This window comes from Motacilla alba, chromosome 7 (assembly GCF_015832195.1).
Source record: "Motacilla alba alba isolate MOTALB_02 chromosome 7, Motacilla_alba_V1.0_pri, whole genome shotgun sequence".
In the NCBI taxonomy this organism is placed as follows: Eukaryota; Metazoa; Chordata; class Aves; order Passeriformes; family Motacillidae; genus Motacilla; species Motacilla alba.
The window spans coordinates 4291637-4307545 of record NC_052022.1 but is presented as its reverse complement, the minus strand read 5'-3'; the positions used below and the strand labels follow the sequence as shown (position 1 = coordinate 4307545).

Sequence of the window (15909 nt, the reverse complement as noted above, 5' to 3'; positions counted from 1 at the left end):
AGGTGGTGGTATGTTTTACAAGATCCCTTGCCAGGAAGACAGGAGGAGGATGGGGCAGTAATTTTCCTGTAAAGAATCAAAAATGAGGTTGATTTTTTTTTCTTGTGGTTGAAATTCTTCTATATTTAATGACCACAGGTTTGGGGATTTTTGTACTTTTGATGATGTGAGACATTGTTTTTGAAATATGAATATGTCAGGTTTATAATAGCTTCCTGTGGGATACCAAGTTTATCAGAAGAGTAAAGAGTGAAGCTGATAGACAACTTTCAAATCTTGTGGGTGTCACAAATTTCAGATGCCACTTAAAAATCATTACATATTCTGTCTGCACAAGGAATTTTTGACTGTAAATTAAAACTGTCAGAAATACTAAAGAGTATGAAGCATGTTAGAGCATGAAGTGAATAGACATTTTATAACAGGCACTTCCAAGATTCACTTGCTAATGATTATTTTTTTGAGGTTACTTGCTCATAGGCTACTTCACAGCACTACCTTTGTATATCATTACCAAGACAAGGGTTTGCTTTTGATCTCCTTTCGTGGTAAAATATAGATTAAGAAATAAGGAATGGCAATGTCATTACTGCCAGAGTTGATGTAAAATGTGTCCTTTAATTTTGTTTTAGGGGGAGGAGACCTTGAGGACTGAAGATATCCTGGCTGTAATTGAGAAGGAAGGGGACTCTATTGCTGTCATTATGTTCAGTGGGGTGCAGTACTACACGGGACAGTTGTTTGACATCCCTAGAATAACAAGGGCTGGCCAAAAAAAGGTAGGACTGCTCCAGATGTGTCCTTTTCATACCAATTTTAGATCAGTTTTCTCTATAAAATCAGTTGCACTGGGTTTTTTTTTTTTTTGTGGAACAAAACACAGAAATTTGTAGGTCTCTGGTAAAATGTAAAAGCACTCTGTGCCCAGACCTCTGGGGATTGTGTGCTGCATGAAGAAATAGCCCTGTGGGAGCAATCTTTCAGGCAGATGAATGTTAAACTATTTGGAAAAGGTAATTCATGAGTATTAACTTTGACATGGCTTTTCTTGAAGGGTAGAATACCAAAAGCCTCAGTGAAGGAGGAGGAGGAGGCAATCACAGCTCTAACCTGTCTTTGAAAGTTAGTTTGTGTAAGATTTCTGAGCTTTTCCTGAACTTTTTCAACATGAGACTTTGATGATTTTCCTCCTTTCCAGTAGCTGTGTTATGGCAGATTTTGCCCCCCCGAGCAGGGAGGTGAGATCCCCACGGAGCCAGCACTGCTCAGACTGCACTGATGAGTTTTCTGGAGACAGGCACAATGTGGAGCACATCAACATCACAAGATGAGTGTATTTTAGTGATGACTCAGCCTTCAGAGCTTGCAGGCAGTGTGTTCTGTGGACATAGCTGGAAAACTCTTTAACCATCTCAATTGCCTTAGGAATCCAGGAGAAAATATTTTTTAATTAAGTTGTCTTATCAACAGGACATCACCAGACTTTCCATGCTGGCAGCCTTTTACTGGATGCAGCTTATCTCATACAAGATTAAACCACTGAAGGGTAAACTTACTTGGTATCACTGGGTTTTTGGCAAACCAGCTAACTCTTTATATTTAATGGTTTAACTCGCTGGAGAGGTTCCTACCTCACAGCACACTATACATCTTCTGTAGCTGTAGGTTTGGCAGTGGAATTTTTTCTGGACGTCAGGGCGTAAGTTATGCTGGTGGCAAGAGATGGTAAAGTCCCCCCTGGGAGAGCAGAGCAGGTGTGAGAGCTGGTGCAGGGCCCGTGGGATGTAAAAAGGGAATATTCTCAAAGAGCAGCACCTGGTGTTAAAACCCAGTGTTAAAAACAGCACAAAACAAAACCAACTTCTGACAGGGATGTAGAAAAGCAAGGTGAAAAGAAATGTGGGCAGTCAGCTGCAGGGGAAGTGGGTTTGTGCAGGAGCTCCAAAAGCAACACCATCATGGTGCTTTCCTGGAGTGTCTGCCAGCACTTTGCTGTCCACAAAAAACCACAATTCCACCGTGCTGGAATGTTAGGAAGGGAAGACAGGTTATTAACAGGATGATGCCACCCACTGCTCTTCTCTCTCTCTCTCCTGGTGGCAGCAGAGCTGCCAACACCTACATGTCTTCAGGGCTGCTTCCCAGAAAGCCGCTCCGTGATGTGTCTGAAAGGTGTCTGAGAGAGAGAAATCTTCCTTCCTTTCCATAAAGATGAACAACCTGGGAAAAACCATCACTTTGCCACCTCTCCAGAGACACTTTCTGGACTGTGGGCTGCAGACCTGGATAAGTGGAAGAGATGCAGTTTCACTGATAGCTCTGAACTGCCCCAAAGTGGTGTTCTGGGAGACAGTAGTCACTCACAGCTTATTAAATAGAGGGAAAATGGATTTGATGTTTATAAAATCTGAAGAGATAACCAGGACTTGGTGGGGGAAGATTAAAATTTCTGCAAGGTAGTGCAAATAAAAATAATATTAACTCAAGGGTAAGGGCTTCCACAGGGATGCACACAAAACCACCACACACTTTACCCAGAGACTATGTCATGTTCCTGAAGAGGAGAGCAATTTGTGACAGCAATTCAGTATTCCAGCAGGAACAGGTAGATGTCAAAGGCCTGTTTCCATCTGAATGACTGCTAGAAATGACATAATGTAGACATGAATCTCTTCTTCCACAGATTTTTCAGGAGAGAGAGAGAGGAAAAAACAAAAAAAAAACAAAATCAAATTGAATTTCTAGTGGTTCGAGTGTGCAGGATGGAAATCCAGGTAGATTAATGAACTAAAAAAACATTAGTATACTGAAAAAGCAAAATTAATTCAACCTGAAGAACTGTTTGAGTACCCTTAAGGCTTGAAAAGCGTGAGCCAGCCGTGTTTTTATTTCCCTCCTGTCAGATACACTCAGCTCAGTGTCCTTACAGATTCTGCCCACAGGTTAAGTGATGTTTATATGTTTATACAAACCCTCTATGTAAGAAACTGTTACACCACACTTCAATGTCTGCTTATGACAAATATTTACATGAGCAGCCACAAAGTCGTTGATTCATGAAGAGTTTCTGTTGGTAAGAAGCATTTCTGCTCCCTGCTGCTTATCTTGGACTCAGGGCTTCTGGTTATCAAAATGCCTGAAATGTGGGGTTTTCAAAACAATTGGCTCCTCTCAGCTTTTCCCAGGCCAGAGCTGGGGTTAGGAGCTGCTGTTGGATTAGAGGAAAGCAAAACAACTGCTGAAGCAGAGTCATTAGTGACTGTGTCTCTATACATGGCTTTAATTGGACTTACCATATCTCTTTCAAGAGCTTCTGGACCTGATGAATCCAAAATTGTCTTCTCGTCAACATATTGTCACAGATAGGCTGAAAGTTCTTTTAAAAGCAGATAAGGCTGAAAAGGCATGTTTGTAGCAAAAATGCAAGGCTCTCCTTCCCAGGGATGAAGGGTGGTGAATGACCCCGCACTCCTGAACAGAAAATAGGTTGGGGAGAAATGACATGCAAACGAGTAAGAGGGGAAAATACAAGGTGAAAATGCTATTTGAGAAGAAGAGAGGGGAAAAAAATCACTTGTCAGCCAGTATGTCAGAGAGAAAAGTCCTACACAGATGGTCTTAATAATTCTTTTAATGTACTGTTGAAATAAAGTCACACAGTGTTGTGCCCTATCAGGGCTTGGCTAGAGATTTGAGCTGTGAGCTCTGGAGGCCTGGAAAATGTCCTAGGATTCTTGAGGTCAATCATTTATGAATTAAGTTACTGATTTCCTTTTACATTTTTTAAGCCAATTTCCTAAGTTCTCTGCGTACATTAAGATTCCTCCCAGAGTGAAAGCTCTGCACATAGACAGCTTCATTAAGTCATTAAATATTAAATGAACTAAATTAAGCTTGAAAAATTACCTCAGGCTATTTTTCCATCTAAGGTCTCTCAGATAAATCGAAATTACTACATATTGTGCAAGAGACTCATCAGCAGGCTGAGGAGGATGTAACAGTTTTCCTTGTTTCATACTTTCAAGCTTGCTCTAGAGGATGGAGGAGGCTGAGTTGTTTTATTCTTCTACAAGTGAAAAAATGGCTGACTTTTAGGAGACTCTACCTTTCAAATGCAATTTTAATTTCATAAGTTATATCGTACTTTCCACTGACTCTGTACCGTTATGTAAAATATTTTAATCTCTTGAGTCCCAGTAGGAAGAGCTTTAAGATCCTTCATCTTCATTTCTTTTCCTGTCTCTCTTTCTAAATGTCCCAGCTTTGCTGGCGTGAAGCTGTCATTTCTCTCCCTCTCTCCAAATGTCATTGTCCATGCTGAGTTGTTACCTGCTGGTTATCAGCAGCTACCCAGACACTTGGCAGAAATGACTTTTAGATGTTAGAATAAAACCGAAGAGGCAGGGGAGAGCACATGTCCTCTCCTTTGCCCGGAGCAGATGGAGAGCTCTGTTTTCCCCCCAGTCTGGAGAAGCGCCGTTCCCACGCAGTCCTGGTTCTTGGTGGCTTGTGCAGGGAGAGCTGCTTCAGTTTGTTTTACTTTTTCCATGCAATCTGTGTGGCTAAACATTTGCTGTTTGTGTGACTCAAGTGCCAGACACCTCCCTAGGAAAGCAAACCAGCACACCCCATCTTGCAGATGACGACTCGAACAAACTGGTGCGAGTGGGCGTTTCTGAGACGATGCAGGAACCCTGCCAGCACCGAACCCAAATTTCCTGTGCCTCAATATTGTTAAACAGTGCCCAGTAGAATCTGCCAACCAGTTTCAAAGTGGTGGGGAGCAGCTAAAGGAGTTCAGGAGGATGGCCCCATGGGTGTTATGTCAATGACATTTCCTTTTTGTTCAAGCTGATCTGTTGCAGCCACTGTCAGTGCCCAAGAACATCTGTCCATGTCAAGGTCACATGTGTGGATGTGGTTATGGAGCCTTGTTACTGTGAGGGCATCCAACTGTCCCAAGCTATCTTCTCCTATCTCCCATCTCTACTGTATTTTCATAATTTGATATTATATGTTTGAACATAATTTTTTATAGAGTATATGGCATACTGACAGGGAAAGGACAACTGGTTTGGGCACATGATTTATAGAATTAAATTTCTTACATGCTTTTTCTTTATGAGCGACTTTTTTTTTGTTTGTTTTTGTTTGTTTGTTTCAATTTTGTTAATGTACAGCCAGGCACACACATTCTGCAGGACCCTCCTCTGTTATTCCTGGTTTCCACTGAAACCAGTGCATCTGTCATGGAATTGCTTCCAAAAGTTTGTGTGGGATGTACGTACCTGTTAAGGTTTAAATCCAGTCAACTGAAGTTTTGAAGTTAATGCCTTAAAACCCTACAAGAACCTCCTCATTCATTGGCAATTGGCTTTAGTTTGCTGTAGCTTGTTTCTGTGATCCAGAGCCTTTTGATCCTCGAATAAAAGCATTCCCATTGGAATTCTGCATGTCCCAGCCTCTGCATTATCTTCACAATTTCTGTTGATTTCTCTTAACTCAGTTCTCTGTGTCCCTGTGAAATCAAGCCACCATGGCTATTTACTGGGACTCTAGTTCCAACATTTGCTATGGCAATGAGTTTTCTTCCCATCGTTTTGGAGTAATTTTTCAAGCTGATAATTTCACAAATGTCTCCATTAAAATTAACGTGTCACATCTTCTTAAAATGCTGCTCCATACAAATTGTTATCTAGTTTATACAGAAGATTAAATATACCAAAGTACTGCTTAAATAATTTAGCTAAGACTCCCTCCATGCAAGAAGCAGCAGGAGATCCTTAAAAAAACCCTTTGTTTTATTATTGGACCTTGATTTTTCTGAAGCCTGTGCTCTCACTCTTATTCCTACCCTGCTGCTTGCAAGCAAGCTGTTTGTGTTTTAAAAGCAAAATGTAAAATAGCATTTAATTTGTAGTCTAGGCACAAAAAGCAGTTTTATTTCTCTGCTCTTAAATAAATAGCAAAGCTTAGAATAACTTTTTAGTTTAAAAATGCTGCCATCCAGTGGTTATTTCATGTGTAAAACTCATACTTTTAGATCTAGAAATCTCTCAGTCATTTGATATTGGGTTCCCCCCACCTTTTTCTCGGTGCCCTGTGCAAATTGTGGTTATGGCAAATACAAGACTTTTCACAGAGAAATGACAGAATCCTTCTTTTTCAGGACGAGTGTAGAAGTTCTTAAAGATCAAGGAATTGCATAAGCTGCTATCTCATCCATTTGAATTCCCAAAGAACAAGGTCCTCCTTGTTTAAATACCAGGGACACCTTGAGCATGACTATATATTGGAATGTGATTGTTCATGGGTAACTGACATCATTATGACCATTACTGCTTTGTCTCTGCCGGGGGGGTTGTTGTGCCATACAGGAAGGGTTTGTGTTTATACATTTGTCCTCAGTACTCATTTCAAGTGATTCCACTTCACTGCACAAACAAAACCTCAGAAATCTAAACCCTATCCAAGCATCCTTGAAGGCAAATCACAGAAAAACCGGTGATTTCTACGTGTATCTCTGGTGTAGAAAACTTGTTTCTAGTAATCCCTAAGAACAGATAGGACTTGATAGATTAATCACAGAAGGGTTTGGGTTGGAAGGGACCTTAAGGATCAGCTTGTCCCAAACCCCAGCCATGGGCAGGGACACCTTCCACTATCCCAGGCTGCTCCAAGCCCCATCCAGCCTCGCCTTGAACACTCCCAGGAATGGGGCAGCCACACTTTCTCTGAGTAACTTGTTCCAGTGTCTCCCCGCCCTCACAGAAAAGTATTTCCTCCTAACATCTAACCTAAATCTCTCCTCTTTGAGTTTAAATCCATTCCCACTTATCCTATCACTCTCTGCTTCTGTAAAAAGTCTCTAGGTAGCCTGCACATACTGAGAGTAAGTTAAGCTCTGAAGGACTTCTTTTCAAAATAATATCACAGTGATGATTATCTTAATAAGTAACCCAATAATCATTTCTTTCCTGCAGGGATGCCTTGTCGGATTCGACCTGGCTCACGCTGTTGGGAATGTAGAGCTTCATTTGCATGACTGGGGAGTAGATTTTGCCTGCTGGTGCTCCTACAAGGTAAAACAGATTCATTGCTGGAGACTGTTTTCCATAATGTCACTTATCTCACGGGTCAGCACACAGGTCAGGTGAATAAGAGCTGCACCTGAACAGTTGAGCAAGACTTGGCTGAATCTTTGAATTTGCCACAGCAAAGAGATGAACCCTGACTTTAATGGGGCCTTTGTTATGAGTGGGTCCAAAAAGTGGCAATGACGTACAAGGTCTTGTGGATGTGAGATGGATACTGGTGGTGGTTAAACATCTTCCCTGTGGACATGGGATCAGGGGCTCTTCTCTTATTTCTCACACCAAGAAGGTCTCACAGCTATAATATTTTATGAAGTGGTCCCTAAATAAGAGAATATTCTTGTCTAAGCTTTAATAAGTTCAGATCACAGAGCAAGGTATCTTTAGTTCCTTTGACTCCTGGTGAGATTAAGACTCATCAGACATAGATGAATTGTTTGATGTTTGATGACTTTGCTATATATATATATAAAATAGATATGGACCTGTTTCAGATGTACTTCAATTTTCTGGCCTCTTAGACTTCAAATACCGTATGTAAGCCAAGAGAGATACTTTTAAAACTAATCTGAAAAAATATATCTGCTTTTACCTCCATCAGCACTTTGTGACAAATGCTAAGATCTCCACCTAGAAACCACTAGAAATGTTAAAATTGGTTTGTTCTATAGATCAGAGTGAGGGGGAACTTTACAGATAATGAGCATGACATGTACATGTTGATTTGTTCTTTGCAGTATTTAAATTCTGGAGCAGGAGGCCTTGCTGGTGCCTACATTCATGAAAAGCATTCCAAGAGTATTAAACCAGCGTAAGTATTTTTCTAATAATAAATTCCCAAATAAAAGGTGCTGTGAAGTTTAAATGGGAAAGAAGCTTCCCTTTCAGAATTGAGATCTGGAAGTGAAATTATGTTGATTCGTAGCCATAGAATATGGGCATGTGCATCTATGCATATAATTATAGAAACAGAAGAAAATTCCTGTTTCAATAAGAACTCATTGGGGTAATATTTGTTACTGGTTTATTGCTTCAATGAAAAGGGTAGTAAACATTTAGACAATTTGGTTATCTGACTTTGTTACTTCAGATGGGTTGCTTTACACTAACGTTAGTAAATTTTGAAATTGCTAATGCACATGGCTCACATCCAAAATGCGTCTCCTCCTTTGAGTCTGGTATCAATTCTTAACTAAATAGAACCATAAAAGACAGTGTTGGTAATATTAAAAACAAGCATTCTAAATCATGTCTATGAGGCTGCTTAATATAAAGAGAATATTTAACATCTTCCTTTAAAAATGGATTTTAAATAATCATTGAAGTCTTTGGTTGGTGAACAAAATCAAAGACAGTTTCAACGCTGTGCCTAATAGCTCTTTAGTAGTGGCATGTTTTCATTAAAATTATATCCACTGGTAAAGCTAGGAAGTATTACATGGAGATCTGTTCTGAAAGACTGTATAATCCATGGAAAGCTGAGCTATCAGCTGAGGTTAGCTGCATTAACAAAAATACCTGTTATTTAAGCCATTTTATGGCTATACTCTGTATATTAGGAACAGTGGGATAAATACTTTTAATGCACTGACAAATGTAAACATTTCTGGCTGTAATGCTTGGAGAAATTGCTGGCACTTCCTTTTATTTTAGCTTGAAGAACGCAAACTAAATCAAGTTCCAGAGACAAATAATATTATAATAAGCAGCTTTGCTGCACTGTGTGCTGGTTTCAGACTGTCTAGACTCCCAGGAGATAACAAAATAACGCTGATAAGTTCTTTTCAGTCACCCATAACAGAAAACTCATTAGGATGACTTATGACCTGTTGTGAGCTGATTCCAACCTTATATGTGAGCACGGGCAAAACTTAGTGGATATCTGGATATTTCTTCTGGAAAGGTTTTTCCTGCTCCCCTGTTGCCAGGTGCAGGCATTGCTCCCATGGCCACACCTGGTTGTGTGGCTCCCATGGATCCTGGTTTTGGGGAACTGGGAAGACACTGAACAGTGGAAAAAAGTGTGAAAAAATTACAGAAAGCTATAGGTGGAATGAATAAAATATCAAGGCCCTTCAGTCTTTTTTCCTCCTTGATGACATTTTGGAATTTTTCTGAGGATACTAGCTTGGTATTGTAGGTAAGAGTTTAGATTAGTTTTTCCTGAACCAGCTCCTTCATACATAGTCATTAATTCATGCACTGAATCTGGATACTGAATATCTTAAATGAAATTACCTATATGGAATAGGCTTTTCCAGCCTGGGGACAAATTACAGATATAATTCCAAACTTCCTGCATCGACCCTCTGCATTATTTAATCATAGTTACTTCATATTTACCAAGATTTGATAATCACTCATCAAATTGTTTGTAGTTCCTATGCCCCCATTGCATTACTTTTCTTTCCTTCCTGCAGCAACCAGCCATTTCAGGTCTCCAAATAAGGCACTGAGACAAAGGAGAATTTGTCTATGTCAAAGTATTCAATTGTATAGCTGATTTAAATGCAGAGCAATTTGCTGTATGTTGTACAATCAAATAGAGTGGAATTTAACTGCTCGGGAAGTTGCAGGCTCTGTGCTGTAGCTGCAGAGTCTCTGGCTGTCATCTGAATCAAGGATGACACCCAGTGGCCACACAACTTCAGTCAAGAACTGAGGCACCACCAACCACTTGTTTCTTTGCACCTCAGCCCACACATGAGCAGGGAATTAAATTCCAATCCAGCTGACACCTTTTTGTCGTGTAAGCTGTCTGAAATACTGTTCTAACTCATGGCTGGTTTTAGGTGAGTCACTTTTTATTCACCTTTATAAATTTTTCTAATTTGTCTCATCCTTCATATTTCCTGCAAGTTGTCCACTAGGTAGTTATTTTAATATGGAAATAATCTATTGTGTCTTAATGGGAAAATGTGTGTCCTGACTGTAATTCAGAGAGGCAGAACATTTGTCTTTTACTGTCTGAGGCTGGGCCAAAAAGGACTTGTTGAAAATAAAACAACTCGGTCCAAAATCTTATTTTTCAACCCCCCAAACCCAGCTAGTGCACATCACCAAAGGAATTTAGGCATTTTGGTTTAACTTCTCCTAAATTTGTCAGTATGCTTTGTCTTATACCCAGCTTAAGAAAAATGGGTTCCTCTCCAGCTGTTCCCCCCAACAACAAAAAACATTTATTTGCAGCTTTCTTTTAAAATGCAACATGGGATAGAATTGTTAAAGTATTTAAAGTATTTAATAGCCTTACCATTACTACTGAGGCCATGCCAGAGCTGTTTTCTGCTTTGGGGCTGCCTCGCTGCAAACCTCCACAACCCAGACCTGATGTAAATCAATAATACCTTGGCATGTCCCAGCAGACAAAAGGTAAACCAGGCCCACTATTCTTCGTGGAAGTGCAAGCTTCCCACAAGAGTTATAAAGTTGGGAATTCAGTATCTGGTGAAAGGATTTATGTCTGAGGGCAGGGCTTGATCTTTAGATCAGGTGGAAGCTGAGGGTGATAGAGTCTCCTAAGTCCTGCTGTTGTTTTGTGTCACTGCAAAAACCACCCTGCAGCCCTGCAAACACCTTGGCTTAGCTTGGGGATGGTTCTCTAATTCACTGCAGGGGCCATAGGTCTAAAAGTGACATGTTGTAACCAGCCCAATTAACATCTCTACCCAAGCATGTGGGGTAGTGCTTTGCTAGTCCCCATCTTTGTCCTTAGAGCAGCAAAACTGAATCAATCTGACATATATGGGTCTGATCTATCCCCATTCTCCCATGATCTCACCTCCTTTGAAGCCTCTCTTAATACTCAAATAGCTTTTTTAATACCTGCTCTATATATCACAATGCAATATATTCCTGGCTAATTGTGTGAGAGTGATTTCTTTATGGGAAGGTTTCAAATAAAAAAAAAAAAAAAAAAAAGGACCCGGAGAGAGCAGAGCTATGAAATACTACTGAAACCATCGGGTCAATGCAGGCTGAGCCTGTGCCACCAGGTTTCCATGTGAGTGTTGCAGAGGGAAGGTTTCCAACACAGAGAGAGCACTGAAGTGACCTACTAATACTGAAATTTCGCTTGTCTAGCTCTTTGAGCTCCAGAAAAGTTCCCATTTTAGTTTTTGAAATTTTTTGCTTCCTCCCTAATTCTCCGTTTATAAAAAGGATAAACTTGAATTCCCAAGCAATTTAGCTGTAATAAAACGTGAATATTTGTGAGCACCCTGGGGGAGAAGATGCTTGAGTCAGGTGTTCCCAGCAGGGTGTTTGCAGCTGTAGATGGGCAATAGGCTCAGCTCTGCTGTCCGAGGGTGAAAGGGACAGGAAGACACAAATTTGCAGAGCCCTGAGACAGTAAGCTAAGTAAAAGTAAGGCACAATTTAAACAGATGAAAGGGAAATAAATGTATGTAAAGCAGTCAGGAAAATAATAGATAAACGTTTGCAGAGGATTAAATTAAAACTGTACAGTGTTTAAAATGAAGGGATTTATCAAGACTTTAGCCCACCGTGGCAGCAGGTAGTGTTTAAAAGTGAAAAGTTTCTGTGATGTGAAGAAATGCTGCATGTGCAGGAAGCAGTTGATGTCCAAAGTATTGTTGGCTTTTACCATAGGATAAAAAAAAAAGGTTTAAAAGAGCAAGAAGCAAGAAGGTAACGATTTCATATTAGCTTTGAGGAACAAAAGGCATCTTCAGCCAATTTTTTCACAGACAGAGGTGAGATATCAGCTCTTTTTCTTATACTACTTCCCCTTTTGGTATTTTGATGCCAATGAAAATGCCGGAGCACAAATAGCTTCCTGCTACTTCTTTATAGAGACCTGCACAGCTTTTTTGGTGTGTGAACTCTAACCCTGGTGTCAGATAAACAGAAATATGTTACTCCAGCTCCTTATACTTTCCCCTTCCTGCTCCAGTGCAAACCTTCTCTCTCCAGTAAGTGTTATACAGGAGATTACTCTGCACCTTCTAGGACTGGTAGCTCCCGCTGAGTCTTTCTTTGCTCATTCTCTTGATTTATGAGGAGATATCACATTAGTCTTTTTTTGAATTAGAGTCACATAATCCCCAAAATAAAGAGCTGAATCTTCTGTAAAACTGCTGAAAATAATGTAACTTTGGGGGAACGTGAGTTGGAAGCAAAGGACAGTCATAAAAGGATTTAGAAGGTTGTTTTACTGTACTGGAAAGAACTAATGCTGATCTTTAGAATGCTTCTAGGAATCACAGGATTGTAGAATGATATTGGCTGGGAGGGACTTTAAGGCTCATCTCATTCCACCCCCTACCATGGCAGGGACACCTTCCACTATCCCAGGGTGCTCCTAGCCCCATCCAAACTGGCCTTGGAGACTTCCAGGGCTGCAGGGGCAGCCACAGCTTCTCTGGGCCAGGGCCTTTCCATCCTCACAGAGAAGAATTTCTTCACTCAGACTGAGTCTTCTACTCAGACTTCATTCAGATAATAGGCCAAGATGATCCATTTCTCACGGACCCCTTGAATTTGTCTCCTCGGAGCATCTCAGCACTACTGGAAGCTTTATCAGAACCGAGCACCTTGTTCTGGTCAAGGAGAGGATCTGGAGAAGCAGCATGGAAGAGAAGGGGAAGCTTCCCTTCGTAGGGAAGCTGTGCTGAGTGCAGCCAGGTGGGGAAGTCAGTGGTGACAGATGGCAGTGAGCATGCTGCTGTTTCCAGCAGGGTTCTCCCTGGTCCTGCTGGACTCAGACTGTGGGCTAATGTAAATAAACTACTCGTGCAGTGAGCACGTGTCCCCCGAGTGCATGAAGTATCCTGTGCTAAGGTAGAAATGAACTGTTGCTTTGCCAAGGAGATGAGAGCAATTTAGCTCCTTGAGCTAATTTAGAAACCAAAAGTTAAAACCTCCCTTGGGAAGAGACTGTTTAGGAATAAAGCTATCGGCTAATTAGGCTTAATTGCATTGTCTTGGGACAAGTGATTTATTAGGCCAATCTAGACCCATGATGGGCCTGCAGGGGTGTGTTCTCGGATTCACCAACTGCATGGCAAATATCCAAGAGCATTTTTTAACTTTGGAGTGAGTCTCTGGGAGAAAAAACGAGAGGTTAATGTGCACTCACATCATCTATTTCCATTCTTTTTCTTCGGCTCCTTTTATGTGGCTCCCATGATTGTCTCCTTTTCTCTGTCAAGCATTTTCTCTCTCTCTTCCTTCAAATCCTTCCTTGTTATTAAGCTGTATCTTCAAGCAATCTCACCTCTTTTCTCATTACAAATATCCTTCTTGTTCTTTCCTTCCTGAAGGTCCTCCTCTTTGTTTTGTCATCTTTGCCCTGGTCGGATTTTAAGGTGATTGTAAAGGTGCTGTGTGTGAACTCTGCAATACCTGAGGGGTGAGTGTGGAAGAAATGTGCTGCTCTCATCCCAAGCATTTTTCCTCCTGGATCGTGCTGAAGGGAACATCAGTTGGTGTCCTGTGCCGTGGTCCTGTCCCACTCCCAGCCTCGGGAACGAGAGGGAGGTGGCTCTGTTCTTTCCACATTTGCTTTCCCATCTGCAGTGCCTCGAGCTTTCTCATGGATGGTGTAAGACACAACTGCTCAAACACATGAAAGGAACCAGCAGGCTTAGCCTGATGGAAAGGTGAATGTAGCCTGGGGGCAGCTCTTGCATCCTGTTAACTAGCAAGGAAGGGATCCTGGGGCTCTCCTTGGAGTCTGGATGGTTGCTGTGATTTTCCCTTGCATTTCAAAGACTGTGTATTGTTCTCTGCCTTCTCTGTGTGCCTCAGTTCTCCACTTCCAGGCAAGTAGTTTTGAAAGCCCTTTGCTGTGTCTTGATTTTTCCCAATAAGACAAAGCATCAAGCTTCCTTCCAGCTGAATTAATTTACAGAAATGCAACACTCGTACTGGTGTTGCGCACCGCTAAGAAAATGGAAAGAAAACCTTCTTTGCTTGCTTTTTTTAGTAAGTCACAAAAATAGGAGTTATTTATTTTCTTATCCATTCATCTGTGTGTTTCTGTAGGCACCTCACAGAACCTTTCCATATTAGGGAGGAAAGAGTTTATTTCTAATGAAAAAACCTCTAGTAAATCTTCTGCTGTTTCCACTAAGAGCTCGCTTACCTCTGTGCAGAAATGTGCTGGAACTAATGCAATTTTGCATCTGGGATTTCCTACTAGATGTTGACTCACTTTCAGTGTTTGATCATTTTTCACTTTTTCTACTTCAGAAATTTTAGAACTTTCTATGAAGCTTTCCTCCTAAGATTGTCGGTTAAACCTCTAGTCTGCACATGCCCTTTAAAAATTAGGTTTGCTCATGCTTTTGTATTGGTTCATTAGACCACAGTGGGAAAATGTGTCTAATTTCTCCTTATAGAACGTGCTTCGAGGTCATGGTATGGCTTGAAATTGCTCAAAGCTGAAAACACCAGCAAGAGCCTTTATGCTTTTGTGTGCCATTAATAGTCACCAGTTTTCTCTCCATTTCTGTCCCCTGGAGTATGTTCCTGTAATTCTCAGCTACGTGCTCAGATGGGGTTTTGTGCCTGGGATGTCTCCCAGAGCTGTTTGTGTCCCTGAACTGGCTGAGCACCTCTCTGGCTTCAGCTGCAGCTCTGGGGTCACACATACAGCTCATGTTGTGATTCATGTCCCAGCCAGCACCTGACTCAAACCATAAGAATTTTCAAAGGTCATTGGAATGTCATTGTTCAGGTTAAGGAAATAATTCAGTCTTGTTACTTTTTGCTAAGCTGGCATTCTGGATTTGTGCATGGGGGCATTATGAAAGGGGTTTTTTTTTTTGTTGGTTTTTTTTTGCTTGGTTTACTACTTGTGCCTATTTGTTTCCACATGTTCATGGGGGTTTCTGGTCCTCATACTCCCTCTTTCTCCAGGTTAAAACTTCCTTCCAACATTCAACCAAGATAAGGTCTCACCAGGTCAGAAACCTTCATGTTTTTCTTTTTTCTTTTGTCTCCCTTAATCAAATCTATTTTATCTTAAAGTCCAGCAAAAGACATCCACAGCCTGCTGTCTTTTATTTCTCACCCATCTCCACATGTCTTTGCATCAGGAGCTTCCTAGAGGCCTTCATGACATATATTGTCTATTCTTGCCCACTTGCTGTAAGCCATCCTTCCTCTCACTTTCCATTTGTGAAATACTTACTTTCACACCTCTTAGTCTCTGCTGGTGAGTTTTTACTGTCACAGTGACTGCTCCTCATCTTTCACCGGAGTAATTCTCAGTGCTTGCTGGCAGCTGCCTCTTGCTGCCTTCCACTGTGTGGAAACTGCAGGGCAGCTCCAGCTGTAGAGAGCTCACTCAAGTGTCTGAAGAGGAGTTTCTAGTGAGGTGCTGGGAAAAACACAGAATCTTCCCTTTCCTTTTCCTTTCCCTAATTTCTCAGTCAGCATGACATCAATTCCCTCATCTAATCACACCAGTGCAAGAGTTTTGGGAAAATGTTAGGTTCTTTCTGTCCCATGCCATGAAAAATAGCTGCTCAATGTGAAGAATTATTTAGTATTCTATTTAGCTGTGTACAGATTATTGAGCAAAAATTGAATATTTTCCTACTGAAATCTAGTTTTTCAGCATCCCTCTGTTTTCACAGATGGTTTTCTGAGATTACTTTTGAGCAACCCATTGTGAACTAGTGCAGAGAGATTTTGTCAGTGTGTGTTGAAGGTCGGAGTTGCAGATACAGTTATTTTCTGACTGGACAATAAGTCCATATAAATGTCCTTATTTGATGCTTCTCACCTCTTTCTGCAGTAAGAAGAGCCTGGAGCTCCTGGAACTGGTGTAGGACCTCATGTCAAA

General features: G+C 41.1%; 1 protein-coding gene across 4 annotated transcripts in view; it reads left to right on the top strand.

The window, feature by feature from the left end:
* Nucleotides 1–15909, top strand: part of KYNU (kynureninase) — a 58541-nt gene that overhangs the window by 26905 nt on the left and 15727 nt on the right. For all 4 annotated transcript variants that reach the window (XM_038143277.1, XM_038143278.1, XM_038143275.1 and 1 more), the window contains exons 8-10: nucleotides 633–779; nucleotides 6984–7082; nucleotides 7832–7905. In XM_038143277.1, the coding sequence (XP_037999205.1) occupies nucleotides 633–779; nucleotides 6984–7082; nucleotides 7832–7905 (320 nt within the window). The remainder of the gene's footprint in view (nucleotides 1–632; nucleotides 780–6983; nucleotides 7083–7831; nucleotides 7906–15909) is intronic.